The sequence below is a fragment of the Engraulis encrasicolus genome, chromosome 17 (assembly GCF_034702125.1).
Source record: "Engraulis encrasicolus isolate BLACKSEA-1 chromosome 17, IST_EnEncr_1.0, whole genome shotgun sequence".
In the NCBI taxonomy this organism is placed as follows: domain Eukaryota; kingdom Metazoa; phylum Chordata; class Actinopteri; order Clupeiformes; family Engraulidae; genus Engraulis; species Engraulis encrasicolus.
Window position 1 is genome coordinate 2,003,077 of NC_085873.1, and position 15,584 is coordinate 2,018,660.

At 46.1% G+C, this 15,584-nt stretch overlaps 1 protein-coding gene across 1 annotated transcript; it reads left to right on the top strand.

The window, feature by feature from the left end:
- Positions 1 to 1,777: 1,777 nt before the first annotated feature.
- mapk7 (mitogen-activated protein kinase 7) lies at positions 1,778 to 12,001 on the top strand. The gene is made up of 8 exons (XM_063221537.1): positions 1,778 to 1,846; positions 2,339 to 2,683; positions 3,075 to 3,240; positions 4,766 to 6,020; positions 7,181 to 7,433; positions 8,988 to 10,597; positions 11,267 to 11,400; positions 11,662 to 12,001. Exons 2-8 carry the CDS (start codon positions 2,362 to 2,364, stop codon positions 11,813 to 11,815), a joined length of 3,894 nt encoding a protein of 1,297 aa, XP_063077607.1. The 5' UTR covers positions 1,778 to 1,846; positions 2,339 to 2,361; the 3' UTR covers positions 11,816 to 12,001.
- The last annotated feature ends 3,583 nt before the right edge of the window (positions 12,002 to 15,584 follow it).

Sequence of the window (15,584 nt, forward strand, 5' to 3'; positions counted from 1 at the left end):
AGAGAGACCGGGCCGGGAATCGAGTGCCCTACCTGTTGGCAATGGCAGGGCCCAAAAAGGCTACTTTAAACATTAACATCCTTTGGTGGTGTAACATGCCTTGAGTGGGTAAATGACGTTACATTACATTTACATTTCTAGTGAAGAGGACTGTTTTTGTGTAGCCAAGCACTCTTGGGTACCAAGCTGGGACTGTTACAGCAAATGGCCAAGTTCGTTGGTGGCATTAGTCCCCCCACAACCCATAGTGGTGGTCACTCCATTGCAATTTCCTGACATTTACATTACATCACATTTAGGTGACACTTTTATCCAAAGAGACTCACAAAGGACATTAATCAGTGACGTTGTACGTGTGAGGAAATATGCTGTACATTGCATTGCATTACACTAAGCTGACGCTTTTATCCAAACCGACTTTTTACAGTTGGTTACAGGGTAATGGTTTCCGGGGCAGTATGGCATTTACTGTCTTGCTCAGGGGCACCTCAGCCATTGAGGATGGTAGGGAGTGGAATGATTAGAACTAGTGACCTTCTGATCTAAAGCCCATCTCCTTAAGGGAGTCCTGGGCAGTCGTGGGTAAGCGGTAAAGGGAATCAAACTTTTGTAGCCTAAAGGTTGCCCATTCGACTCCCGACCCACCATGTTGGAGGGGCGAGTAATTAACCAGTGCTCTCCCCCATCCTCCTCCATGACTGAGGTACCCTGAGCATGGTACCTCCTGCCGCACTGCTGCCTTGGGGGCTGCCCCCTTGCACGGGTGACATAAATGCAATTTTGTTGCGTGCAGTGTGCAGTGAACATTTGTGTGCTGTGGAGTGCTGTGTCACAATGACCATTAACCATTAGACCATGGCTGTCCCACTGTACATTGTTGTAGGCCTAAACAGGCCTAACCAGTGCAGATGAAAAGTGTTTTACTAAGGAGGGAAACTCTCAGGAAGGAAGCAACTCTCAGAGAAGAAGGCGGACCCTTCTGCACCAAGACAAGAAGCGACTGCACCACAAACTTCTAGAACATTACAACAACATTGTAAAAATTGAACTGTCTGTACCCCAATCCCACAGTTCAAGTCACACCCTCTACATGCAGAATAAGAGTCATGGAAAGGCGTAAGCAAAGCAACACACAGGCATCATTATATTACACTTAGCAGGGGTATTAGCAGGGTATTAGTTAAGGTCCCTGTAGCAATGTGAGGTTAGGTGCCTGTAACAGAAGCTGAGTGCCCAGTAACACCAATGTTCCAAATAATTAGCCTACATGTTTTATTGCCATTGCCTGTATATCTTTAAGTAGGCTAAATGGGCTACTTATAAATCAGTTATAAACACTCCATTCCTAGAATACCGCTTCATACTGTCTGTTTTTATCCTCCTGCCCTGCATGATTGACAGCCGGAGCGCAGGAGCGAATTACTCACGTGCGTAAATGTAAACAAGACTATCTATCTCTGTTCTTCGTCAGATATAGAAGTTTTCCAGCATGCACTAGCGAAGTTGGGTCAAAATGAAACAATAGCTTATGTGACTGTGTTCACTGCTATAAATCCAGTGTCAATTCTGTGTCAGCGGTTTTTGTTGCGAGGTGTTACTGACGCGCACCGGCACCGCCCAAGCACTGACCCCACTATTCATCGAAGTAGCACCGCCCAATTGTACAAACCTCCGACTCCTATTGGGTAGGTGTGTTGAGCCAGCGTTTCTGAGTGGAAGTGAAATTGCCATTCAAAGTCAACACGGAAACCTACGAGGAAGTAAAACAATTTTATAGAAGATAACGAAACCTCGACATGCTGGGACCGGATAGATGAGACGGGCCGCCGTTTCTCATAATAACAAGGTAATTACACTTCCTTGCGCGTGGACAGAAATTACACTCCTAGACGTGAAACGAATGGCTTGAAGCCTCAACTTAGTCCAGCGTGAGGGCGAGACAATGCAGTCTAGGGGCGCACACGCCTTTGCGTAAAGAGGCGTTGTACCCCTGCTCTTTAATGGCTAAATGTTCTCTGCAGACAATACCACAGCGGTAATCACTAGGATTACGGTGTGCTGTGGCTATTCTGTTATGTGTACAGAGATCCTGAATATTTTACATGTCTCGGTGTTTGCTTTATCGTTCAGCAAATACCTATTTCTCTTGCCATTAAAGTCGTAACATGTTCTGTCTGCTATTGCCAAGTAGCCTTGTTTTCTGGATGGTGTTGCTACCCTTTTCTGCTTCTCTGAAAACCCCAGGATGAAAGCAAGTGCTTTGTTTACTTTTCGGGGCTTATCACAAGATGCCTACTCTCTCACTCTCTCTCCGTCTCTCTCTGAATCCCGCCCCCAGAGCTCGGCTTCGTTCCTACAGACATGTCCAAGGAGATCGGGGCAGATCTTGCGGATGCAGCTGCCATGGCAACTCAGAACGCCCTCGCAGCCGCCACAAGCAGAGGAGAGAGACACAGCAACGACAGCCGTCGCCCGGGTGATGAATCCCATCCTCCTCCAGCAGCCAACAACGAAGAAGCGTGTGGCGCCACGGATGCCAGCACAGTCGCCGCCAAGAATTTGGATATTCTCAAAGCCCACTCCCTAGATGTTATCTTCGAGGTTGGCGAAGAGTACGACATAATAGAGACAATTGGGACAGGGGCGTATGGTGTGGTATCCTCTGCGAGAAGACGTGACAATGGTGAGTGTTTGACATTACTTTTAATTGTAAGACAGTGTTTCCCAACCAGGGGTGCATGTACCACTAGGGATACGCGAGCACACTGCAGGGGGTACTTGGAAAAATGTTATTATCATAACAAATGTATTGAACAGTCACATCAGGACAGAGAAAGCGATATAGAACATGAATTAGGGGGTACTCATGGCACAACTAAGAGGCTTAGGGGGCACGCGAGACAGAAAAGGTTGGGAATCACTGTACTAAGACCAGATCAGTTATTCAAAGTGAGAAACTGCTGACGTGACGAAATAATTTGGCAATTAAAATATTAAATTGAAATATTGATTTCATGGGAACAGTTTGACTACTGATTGCACGTTCCATTGATAATGTATTGCATTGTGAACAGGTGAACCAGTGGCAATTAAGAAGATCCCAAATGCTTTTGAAGTGGTGACCAATGCTAAGCGCACCCTAAGAGAGCTCAAGATACTGAAGCATTTTAAGCATGACAACATCATCGCCATCAAAGATATTCTGCAGCCCACTGTCCCACAAGCCGCCTTCAAGTCTGTGTAAGTTTTTTTGATATACTGAACCCTATATTTTGTGTTTGCCTACGAATGGGTCTAGCCTCGGACAATAGGCTCGTTCGTGACGACGCAGTAAGATTTTTGCTAGGCATACCACAATGCATCAAACTGGCAAAGTGCGCATGCCCACTGCCTAGCAAAAATCTTACTACTGCGTCGTCACGAACGAATCCAATGCCATAGGCCCTGAAACTGGTGGACCAATCACAACGCAGGAGATTTGTTTTGAATCTTTGGATGCAAATTGGACGGGGTTTTGGTCAGAGCGTTGGCCTATAGGCACAGACACGGTTTGAAAAACAACGGTTACTTTGTTCCCATCAACAATCTTCCGATGTCTCATTGATCAGAGCCAGACTAAATATTCACATTTAATCTCACATTTAGTCTGGCTTGCCAGGCTAGTAGTATGTGAGTTATTACTGATGCTCTTGTTTTAGTTATTATACCATTACAATATTGGCATTATACATTAACTTACTGATCCACTTCTAAATATGCAAAGTGATACAGCATACCAATAACCAAATAATTACAGTCTTGCAGCCACATGATCTTTTTGTTATTTTTTCTTCCTGGTGGAGTGCATTTCCACTCGTTCTCTTGTCCAGTTATGTCACTTACCATGTTATGGCCTTATGGTCACTTTTAGTCTATTAATGATTTTGGGTCCACTACTGCTGTATGTCATGTTTGTTCTTAAATCTTTGCATTTCTGCTCATCTCTTGTCCTCCTGTGCCGTAACATAGTGCTGGACCTGAGACAGTGGGTAGGTGCTGTAGTAGGTGACCATGTTAGTTACTCTCCGTATTTCTGTTTACTCTCTTGTCCTCTTGTCTTGTTAGGTGGTGCTCTACTTGATCAAAGGTGTCAAAAGTAAAAGTAAAAGTTAAAGGTGGGGTTGCTGGTCAACCATTTTAAGAATATGTACTATTGTGACATCACGTTGGGGGTTCCGCAGGCTCATAGGAGTCTATGCAGAACCTTACAATCCTGGGGGAGTTCCCCCAACGTGATGTCATACCTGCAACCCCACCTTTAAAACTTACATGAGTAACCAGTAGACATGTGTGCGATAAGCTGACTGCTGGTTGGGTCAAGTTTGTGGTGGGTTCTCGTTTGGTTTTTAGATAGTGTTTTTCAGTAACAACACAGTCTATCGACCTCAACACAGTCTATCTACCTGTACCTCTGGACTTGATGGACGGAGGTACTGCACTAGTGATGTGGTCTGTTCTGTTCTTTTTCATGGTGTGTGTTCGTGTTTGTTTCATCTCTTGACCTCTTCTCGTCTTGTCCGGTTACTACGTGGTGCTGGGCCTGGGGGAGATACTGTATGTCATGGTAGTTAAATCTGATCGTATTTGTCTCCTGTCCTGCATAGACTTGATGGAGAACAACCTGCACCAGATCATCCACTTGCGGCAGATGTTGTAGGTTGTGTTAGTCATTTCACAAGTATATTTCTTATTTTAATATATGTATTTCTGCTTGTCTCCTGTCCAGTTACGTGGTGTTGGACCTGATGGAGAGTGACCTGCACCAGATCATCCACTCGCGGCAGCCCCTCACGGCGGAGCACACGCGCTACTTCCTCTACCAGCTGCTGCGCGGCCTCAAGTACGTGCACTCGGCCAACGTCATCCACCGCGACCTCAAGCCCTCCAACCTGCTCGTCAACGAGAACTGCGAGCTGAAGATCGGCGACTTCGGCATGGCCCGGGGCCTCAGCACCACCCACTCCGAGGAGTCGCGCTCCTTCATGACGGAGTACGTGGCCACGCGCTGGTACCGCGCCCCCGAGCTCATGCTGTCGCTGCACCATTACAGCCTGGCCATCGACGTGTGGTCCGTGGGCTGCATCTTCGCCGAGATGCTCGGACGGCGCCAGCTGTTCCCCGGCAAGCATTACGTCCACCAACTCCAGCTGATCCTGTCGGTGCTAGGCACGCCGCCTGAGACACTGGTGGGCATGATCGGCGCAGAGCGGGTGCGCGCGTATGTGAAGAGCCTGCCGACGCGCTCGCCGGTCCCCCTCGCCAAGCTCTACCCGCAGGCCGAGCCCGCTGCGCTGGACCTGCTCGGCGCCATGCTGCGGTTCGACCCGCGCGAGCGTTTGGGCGTGTGCCAGGCACTGGAGCACCCGTACCTGTCTAAGTACCACGACACGGACGACGAGCCCGTCTGCGTACCCGCATTCGACTTTGAGTTCGACCGGCAGCCCATGGGGCGTGAGCAAATCAAGGAGGCCATAATGGCCGAGATACAGGACTTCAACCTGCGCAAGCAGGCCAGCAAGCCGCGCATACAATTCCGCCCACTGCCGACCAGGCCTGCTAACGCAAATGCTAGCTCAAGTAGCTCACCGGTTACAAGCGGTGTTGCTAGTGCTACGCTAACAGGCCACACAGCAGGTGTTCGACAGTCGACAGACACACAGGTCAACAGTAACCGTAGCAGTGACGGTGATGCGCGTAGGACAATAGCAGACGTGAGTCCGTCTTTTCACAACCACGTACCTCCTTTTTTAAACTCCCTGCCCCCGCCGCTGGCTCCGTCAGAACGGACGTCATGTCAGGACGTGGACATGCCCAGCGCCAGCTCAGACAGCGGGCAGGCGGACAACGTCATCGACTTAACCACCCCCAACTCCTCCAAGGACACCTCGCCGGCCGCCGAGCCCATGAGAGAGTGCCTTAAGGTGGAAGAGCCGGCCAGCTGTGGACCCTCCCTGGCCCACACACAGGCAAAGAACCACACGGTAAATGAAAAGCGATTTAAAAAGACATAATCTAAGCATACAACACTTGCAGATACAAGGTGCACAAGTGATGTATGCTATGACTATGTCCTCTTGAAGAGTTTAAATTAACTCCACTTCAGATAACATTTGGCCCCACTCAAAAATTATGTTAATTTTACTCTTTGGTCAGTGTAAACTTTTCAAAGTTAATTCTATTCAATATTTTGTAAATATTAACACTGGAAGGTGGAAAAACATTGAATATTGGTGGCACCTGGAGCACAGTGGGCAGGTAATCGTCCGAATTTTACACTGACTTCCCAGTATGTACGCAAAAAAAGACACTAATGTTATGCCAAACAGTGTTTCTTTCTTTTTTGAAAAATAGATTACCCTGTTCAATATTCGGAAGACAAGGCTTTTTTTTCACTGTGTGATACAGTGCATTTTTTAGACCCTGGTAATGTCCAAATCTTATTCCTGCTGCGAACGTATTCTGCCCTACAAAGTCAGAATGCAGTAACAATTAGAGATGTACAGGATCCAAGATCCGGTTCCGGATCCGGCAGGATAATAGGGTTTTTCAGACTATCCGGATCCGGCAGGATCTTCAGCAGTGGACCTAAAATCAGCAGTTACCTAAAAATCAGGATGTGGGGCATCTCTACTTTTTACGTTGCCTAGGCTTTTCAGTCAGTCTTTCACAACCCCAATCGCTGCATGGAGTGAAAGCCCTTTGGAAGCGGCCATTGAAGGCAGTTTGGCAGTAAGCCAATGAGTCTTAAAAATAGTTTGCGCCAACGTAATAAAAAGGGCCCATGTGTGCGAGTTGGCTATGTGTTTCAACCCTTTCGTAGGATCCGGTATCCGGTTCCGGATCCGGCAGGATCTTAAGTAGTGGATCTGGTATCCGGCAGGATCCTAAAAATCAGGATCCGGTGCATCTCTAGTAACTATGGCACATTGAAATGGGAAAAAGGCCATCAAACTATTGATATTAGGTTTGATATTGTAGTTACTGCATTTGGACCATAAGGCTTTGTCACAAGATAAAGACCATTTTCACAGGTCATTTTCAGTCTTAACTTAAATTTGTCAAATATGTAGTTACTGCACTTGACCTTCGTAGGGCAGTATTTTAACAGTCCTCCCTGCATGAACGTTTCTTTCCTGTGCAGGGCCTCCCCCTGAGCCAGTCCCAGCCCCTGTGCCAGGCTACCTCCAGCCTGTCGTCCGGCTTCCCTAGCGCTGCTCCCTCGCTCTCCCTGTCGCAGTCGCAGGCCCAGTCCCTCTCCCAGTCCCTGTCCCGATCGCTGGTCAAGGGTGCGAGGGGCGGAGGGGGCGCGGCGGGTGAGGGCACGAGGAAAGAGGGGGCGATATCGGACGACACCAAGGCAGCCCTGAAGGCGGCGCTCAGGCAGAGGGCCAAGGGTGAGTGCATATAGTAACTTAACAGCTGTACCAGCCTCTACTGTGCAGCAATGTTGATTTCACTATGAAGCCCCTCAATGCACTTACCATAGTACTACACCACTATGACAGTGCTCAGAGTCTTTAGTAATACATAACGACCAGTGTTGGGAGTAATGCATTACAAAAGTAATTCATTACTGTAATACATTACCTTAATTTAAGGCATTACAGAGCAAAAATCTGTAATATTTACTTAGTTACATTGCTAAATAACACAAGTTACAAATGCATTACATGACCTGGATTTTAGTGGTATTCAGTGTGGTGTGTCAGAAAGAAGCTATTCCCTAACCTGGTAGTTTTTAGTCTACATGCTGCCAAAACACCTCCTGGACGGGAGGTGAAAAGTCATGACTCATGAGCTTGATTTACACTGTAATAAATTGCCAGATCCATATTTAGGCCTACAATTCTTTTAGCAAAAGTAACAAAAGAAATGCAAATGTAGTGTAATACCTTACGTTTTAAATAAAGTTATATTGTAATGTAATGGATTGCTTAGAAAAATAGTCACATGTAATCAGTTATGCATTACAGTTTTTGAGTAACTTTCCCAAGACTGATAACAACTGGGTCATTGCCAACAGCTAATTTATAACAGGGGCCGAATCTTATTGGTTTCCCAATTTCAAATTTCGTAGCTTTGAAAATGTATTTGTTAGCATGTATTGTATAGTTGGCAGGAGGGTGAAGAGATGCTTTAAGAAGTGAGTGGGAAAGAGAGAGGGGGTAGGGTTGGGAAATGATGCAGACTGCATTCAAATATGGGTCTTGTCCCCATGTAATGGGCAAAATTGTACATTAGTGCAGTGCAACTCAACACTCCTATCAGGGTTGATCTTTCTAATCAAGTGACCTTCTACCTGCATGAATAATCAAGTGGTGTATTGAATGCATAACACCTCTACACTGCCGAATTCATGCTTTCTGAGTCTTGGTTCTCCTCTTCTGAGTCTGGGCTGCCCATACGGGGTGATGAGCAGGAAACATGGGAGTTTGCCCAGTTATAATTTCAGTCAAGTAAAGTTGTGGTACGCACATCCAAGACGCAGGTGCAGGATAAAAAAAGTCACTGAAGTCTGATGAGTGATTAGCTCGAAAGCGTTCACTTGAAAATTAAAGAAGGACCGGGAGCAGTGTGCGGACATTCATCTTTTTGCTCATAGTTTTGGCTTTGCCCAGTTACATGATCAGCCATCTGTCTGAGCAGGTTCATTTTCTAACCCAGTGGTCCTTAACCTGGTTAGAAAATCTCTGGGGGACTGGGGAAAACTATAAAGTCTTTAAAATGTTATAGTATTTTGCCATTCTCTTGCAACATATGGTGGCGGGACTTGTGAGCACAGATATGAGAGGTAGAGGCAACCTGCTCCATTTTACGCTGACTTTTGACTCCACTGTTAGAGTGATTTGACTCTCCACCACAGTGTTGGAAATGCTCTATTTGGATTCATATCAGTGTACTCTGAAACAATGACACCCCTTTTTTTTCTCTGCCTTTTCCTGTCACAGATGGCGGTTCCTCCGCCCTGAGCACCGAGGCGGGAGGTGGAGGTGTAGGGGGAGGTGGAGGAGGAGGCAGCAGCCTTGGCGGAGGAGGAGCAGCAGGCTTGTTATCGTCGTCGTCCTCCTCCTGCACCTCCTCCACGCTGCCGGACATGAGGAGGCACATCACGGCGCAGGAGAGGCAGCGCGAGCGTGAGGAGAAGCGGCGCAAGAGGCAGGAGCGTGCACGGGAACGGGAGCGCAAGCAAAAGGAGAAGGAGAAAAAGGAGGGAAAGAGGGGAGAGTGCCTGGGCGGGGTCTTGCTGAGCGACGACGACAAGAGCCTATTGGAGCGCTGGAAACGCATGAGCGACAGCCGCACGGACAACAACAGCAAACACCAGCAGCAACATCCCTCGGACAGCAACGGTACGACACATAAAATGTGCGACGGGACGATATCTCCTTCGACGGTCAAAATGGTGAACAAGCAAAACATGGACGCCGCTGAGCCCCAACCCACCAAACAGCAGAAAGAGTTGCCGATCTTCAAGCCTGCCACGCAACCGCAGCTCGGCCCAACACCTGCTACAAGTGCTGCTGCCATGGGTCAATGCGTAGCCCCTGCCATCTTCCAGCTGCCACCCACCGCCACCCAGAACTCAGTGCTCCCTTTCGCCCTGGGCAAACCGCAAGACGGGGACATGGCACTCCTACCCCTTGGAGGTGGTGGGGGGGTCGGAGGAGGAGGAGGTGTGGGTGTGGTAGGGGCAGGGGGTCTTGGAGTGGTGGGTTCCACCTGCCCACTGTTGCCCAAAAACAACAACAACAATGAACTGAAGGTCCATCAGCAGCAGCAGCCTTCCAGCCAGTTTGTCGGAGCGTCTGTGTTTAACACGCTCGATAGCTGGACTGGGGGAACACCAGGGGGCTCCGCGTCCTCTGTCTCTGTAGCTCCTCCTCAGCAACCATTGCTACAGCAACCACACCAGCATCAGCATCAGCATCCCCAGCCCCAACAGATCACGCAGCCTCCCTCCCAGGTGTCACCCCTTGGACCACAGAAGAACTTCATCCAGTCGCTGCCCCACACGCAAACCCAACCCCAGCCCCAGGCCCACCTACAGTCGCTCCCACACACACAGCCTCAACCCCAGCCCCAAGCACACCTACAGTCCCTCCCACACACACAGACCCAGCCACAGACCCAACACCACCTCCAGTCACTGTCCCACACACAGACTCCGCAGCTCCAGCCCCAAGCTCACCAACAACCACGCCCCCACACGCAGTCCCAGCCCCAGGCCCAGCACCACCTCCAAGGGTCCCTGAATACTTTTATGAACCACAACCCCCTAACCCACCACAACAGTGGGCCGTGTGGGATAGGTCTCACCAACGCCAGCATGTCCTCCCTAACCAGCCTGGAGCCAGTCTCCACCTCGGACAAGCTTTGCCCTGTGTCTCTGCCTGACCAGCCAGACGTGATGCACTCCCAGAACCCTCCTCCTGCTCCCCAGGGCCCCTCGGCGGAGCTGGCGCGGGCTGTGCTGAGCCTATCGGACTCCAGACCACACGAGGGCAGTAGTGGCCCACCGGACATCCACACCGTCACGCTACAACTTTCAAAGTCACAGGTGAGTGGCGTTACTACCACTTTGGGTTGCGTCTTTGTGCTCATGTCTTCAGTTTCTTTTTTTTGTCACAAATGACGAGTTGGGCTTTAACCACATTGTCAGATTATAACAAATGCACAGGTGAGGGTCGTTTTTTTTCATGTGTGTCTTGTTTGTATTTATATATTTTGTTAATTTATTTATTTACTTTTATGATGACTATTATCTCACAAATGGTTATCAAACATCCACACTGTCACTGAGCAATTCCCAAGGTGCAAGGTGTTGATTTCGGGTTCTTTGCTTTTCTATCTGTCTCTTTGTCTGTTCGCAACAGTACTGTAAACATGGAGAATATATGACATTATGGCCTGCCTGCAGTGGGGTTTGTAATGCCGGCCACCATTTTGTTTTATGGTCAGTCAATCTCTTCAGCCAACCTTTTGACCTATTCTCCCTCATGGGTTTTCCCCAGCGGAGTTAATGTTTGTAATTGTTTGTATGCAGATCAGTTTTGAAATGTATTATTGTAGACTGCTAGACACCTGAATTTTCTTTGGAATTAATTAAGTAACCGCTCTACTATACTACCCCCCCACTCTCTCTCCCTCCCTCTCCTCTTTCTCCCACATACTCTACTCTTCCCTACTTTCTCCTCCCTCCATCTCTCTCTCTATCTCTCTCGTCCAGGTGGAGGATGTACTGCCTCCGGTCTTCTCCATGACCCCTAAGGGTAGCGGCGCTGGCTACGGTGTGGGATTTGACCTTGATGACCTTCTCACACAGTCCCTCACTGACCTCCAGCACTCTGACCTCAGGGAAAGGTGAGTGAAGCCACTTGTACTACTGGTCTACAATAGGCAAAAGCCACTTAATATGGCATGTATTCAGCAGAAAAACATGAGGAAACGAGTAGAACATCCTTGCCTACGCAGTATGATATTTTGAATGTTTCGGTCTCTTCCGTAATACGCTTTGTCTTTGCATGACAGTGCAACAGCTGATTAGATGAATATTGTGTGCTTTAGAGTTCCTGTGTTCTGCAAGTGACTAATTGACTAATGTAATGTCGCGTTTCCTTTCAGTCACCACGACTCGGCCCCTCTGTCTGCATCGTTACTGTCTGATTGGCTGGAGGTGCACCGCATGACCCCAGCTGACCTGGAGTCACTACAGCAGGAGCTGCAGCTCGGGTCTCCCATGATCCTCTCTGACAATTCCACACTTCCTGATTCATGATGAACGCTAGATCCATAAAGCTGGAAAAAAGAACACTAGAGTGGACACGTGGGGTTCAACTCAAACTAGGACTTCCCATCCTTTTCTTTGGCTTTGGCTTTGCCTTTTTGCCTCTGTGTCGGCCTGCCTCCGTGGAGAAAATAATAAAGTTTTCCCACTGTCAACCGAGGCATACAGTATATCACGAAAGTGAATACACCCCTCACAGTTTTGCAGATTTTTGAGTATATCTTTTCATAGGAAAGCATTACAGAAATGTAACTTTGACACAATGATTAGTGACCTTTTAACAACATATTTAACCGCTTAGATTTCTTGTTCACTCAGAAAAAAACAAAATACAGCCATTAATGTTTGAACATGTACTCACAAAAGTGAGTACACCCCAGATTAAAATCCGGTAGAGAAGGGGCTATGTTGGCTCGAATCGTCTCGAAATGAAAAGGGATGACAAGGGAGGTCATCAGTGTGCGTTTCAATCTTTCTTTGCATTGAACTTTTAAAATTTGAGTCTGCATCTGGCTTAAATAGATTGGTGTGAGATTTGAATGCAATCCTATGGAAAATATCATGATCTGCTTCAGTAGTCACAGTGCATGTTGACATGCATGTTTCTTTTAGGTGTATTTCAGATTGCCAATGTTGACAGCATTCATGCATCCCCAAACCATGTCAGTCCCACTGCCATGCTTGGATAGTGAGAGGATACACCTTTTTTGTAAAACTCACTTGTTTACCACCACACATGCTTGACACCATCTAAAGCAAATTTGTTTATCTTGGTCTCAAGAGAGATGAACAGACCAAGGATATGGATCACTGGAACCATGTCGTGTGATCTGAAGAGACCAAGATAAACAAATTTGCCTTAGATGGTGTCAAGCATGTGTGGTGGTAAACAAGTGAGTTTTACAAAAAAGGTGTATCCTCTCACTAGCCAAGCATGGTAGTGGGACTGACATGGTTTGGGGATGCATGAATGCTGTCAACATTGGCAATCTGAAATACACCTAAAAGGAACATGCATGTCAACATGCACTGTGACTACTGAAGCAGATCATGATATTCTCCATAGGATTGCATTCAAATCTCACACCAATCTATTTAAGCCAGATGCAGGCTCAACATTTAAAAGTTCAATACAAAGAAAGGTTGAAACGCACACTGATGACCTCCCTTGTCATCCCTTTTCATTTCGAGACGATTCGAGCCAACATAGCCCCTTCTCTACCGGATTTTAATCTGGGGTGTACTCACTTTTGTGAGTACATGTTCAAACATTAATGGCTGTATTTGGTTTTTTTCTGAGTGAACAAGAAATTTAAGCGGTTAAATATGTTGTTAAAAGGTCACTAATCATTGTGTCAAAGTAAAATTTCTGTAATGCTTTCCTATGAAAAGATATACTCAAAAATCTGCAAAACTGTGAGGGGTGTATTCACTTTCGTGATATACTGTAGCAGCTTTTGGGGGCTTTCCTCCATTAAACATCCAAATTGCAAATGAGAATGTGACCTCTGAACAGTGTTTTACATGATATTGAATGAAACTTTAGTCATCAATAACGTCTTGTCTCACACCACAAAGCCACAAGTGAAAGGAGAGGACGGACAATCTTACATACGGTATGCTTATTTGCTTGGCAGTCTGTCACCTCATTAGTAATGGCACAGAAACAATAAAAACTGACTGGATTTATGCAGTGCACATGGACATGACAAATTTCTAACCATTGCAAGTTTTGAGCGCACATGTGCACTGCGCAGATTTGATGGTTCCTGTGCCTCATCACGAACTTGGTGATTGTGAATCAATGAAGGGCCCACCTCTGTCAAAAAACACAAGCCATTTTTGACCGAGGTTGATCTCTTTTCTATTGATTTACATTGACTGACAAATTAATGTCTACCTACACAAGATGGCAGCAACACACCAGTTACTCTCCGCTGCTGATGGGCATTGTTGTGACCACTCTAGTGTTTTTCCCCAGTTCTTTGTCCAAGTGAGTATTCAAAGAACATAGCTTAGTAATAGCCAGGATGAGTTAACCTTGAGGTAGTGGTAATAGAAGAGCCTGGAATCCTCATTTCCTTAGCCGAATAAATGATACATGTAGGCAGTGGTGGACGAAGTACACAAGTTATGTACTTGAGTAAAAGTACAGTTACCTTGCATTGAAAACTACTCAAGTAAAAGTGAAAGTATTCACCTCACTTTTTTACTTGAGTAGAAGTACAAAAGTACCTGCCGTCAAAAATACTTAAGTACTAAAAGTAAAAAGTAAAAACTTAAAAATGAAGCCTTTGGTGCAATTTTAATATTTAAGTGTTGTAGGCCTAGTTTGGTCATATGGATCTAATTAAATATCCTCATTTGCATAGACTATACCAACATGTTAGAACTAGGCCATAACAGGCCTCAGAAACACTGGAGTAAGTCCATGGATGTTATAGCATCAGAAGTTTTCACCTCTCTAAACATTTAATACTGACCCTAACATGCCAAAAAGAACACATGAAAGGGACATTAACATTAAGAATGATTAGGCTGAAATTGATTATATGCCTATTAGAACAACTACTACAGTACCCCCCAGCCGTAGGCCTACAGTCCAGTATAGGCCTACTTATTTGTGACAGCAAGGAGTTAGAGTAGTACAATAAAGTATTTTATGTTTAATTTTTGTTATAATTATGGTTTTGGTAGACCTCTTCTTCTTATTATTATTATTATTATTATTATGATTATGATTATGATTATTATTATTATTATTATTATTATTATTATTATGTAGTGTTAACCTTATGTTAAGGTTGGCTTAGGCCTATGTATGGACAAACAGACTTGCGATTCTAAGCTACCTTTAAAGATAGGAACATCTTCATATAGGCTACTTGTAATGGTCACTATTTGCTAGATGCCAATGATTTGCAATAGCCTACTTGATACAACTTAATTGGAACACTTATCTGATCATGAGAAAGCCTTTTGTGCCATGTGCACATCACTGGGCCAATATTTAGCCAATGTCCACTTTTTTCCCCTCTCTCTATCTCTCTCTCTCTTTTTAAACTTTGCTACTGCTGTTTTTCATAACACAGTGCTTTTCATATCCACTGTAGCCTACTGACCTGACTTAAGGGAAAGGATACATGTTGCAAGGATGCATGTTGCATGTAGCCTCACTTTGCAACATATGGGCATGGCAATCCTCATGTAAAGATACAAACCCTTTAGCCTACACAAGCCTCTTTTCCATAACGTTGAAGCAAATCATTTTTTTGGTGACAGGGGAGTCTATTAGACAAGTGATTGATATCCCCAACTACTCCAGAAAATACTGCAATGTGTTGAGGGGAAAGAACGCTATCACGGAGTTGTGCGCCTGGATGGTTTGGAATAAGCAGCATGTTTAGGCATCCTGTGTACTTGACTCAAGAAACCAACACGCTACAAAAGCGGCATTTATGTGACTCTATTGTAAGCCATAACACAGATATAGCACAATAAGCAGTAGGGCCTACATTAAGTATCAATTCGCTGATTATTCAGTTCAAACGCGAAGCCTATCTGACAAATGTCGTCTTGTCAGGCGAGTGCAGCCTGCGAGCTAAACCTCTCCCCCCTCACACAACGAATACGACGTTCAGATTAATACACTCTAACAACGTTATTGTCGCCTGCTTTATTGTTTTGCTGTGCTTTCCGCATGTTACTAGAAAGTAGGCTACCGTTTCTTCTTATTTCAATTCGTCTCGCAAGTCGCAAC

Bases quoted from the DNA above. Each gene is read 5' to 3' on its own strand.
- mapk7 (XM_063221537.1), top strand. From the start codon at position 2,362: ATGTCCAAGGAGATCGGGGCAGATCTTGCGGATGCAGCTGCCATGGCA. The intron at 2,684-3,074 runs GTGAGTGTTTGA...CATTGTGAACAG, and splicing joins TGCGAGAAGACGTGACAATG to GTGAACCAGTGGCAATTAAG. The intron at 11,401-11,661 runs GTGAGTGAAGCC...GTTTCCTTTCAG, and splicing joins CACTCTGACCTCAGGGAAAG to TCACCACGACTCGGCCCCTC.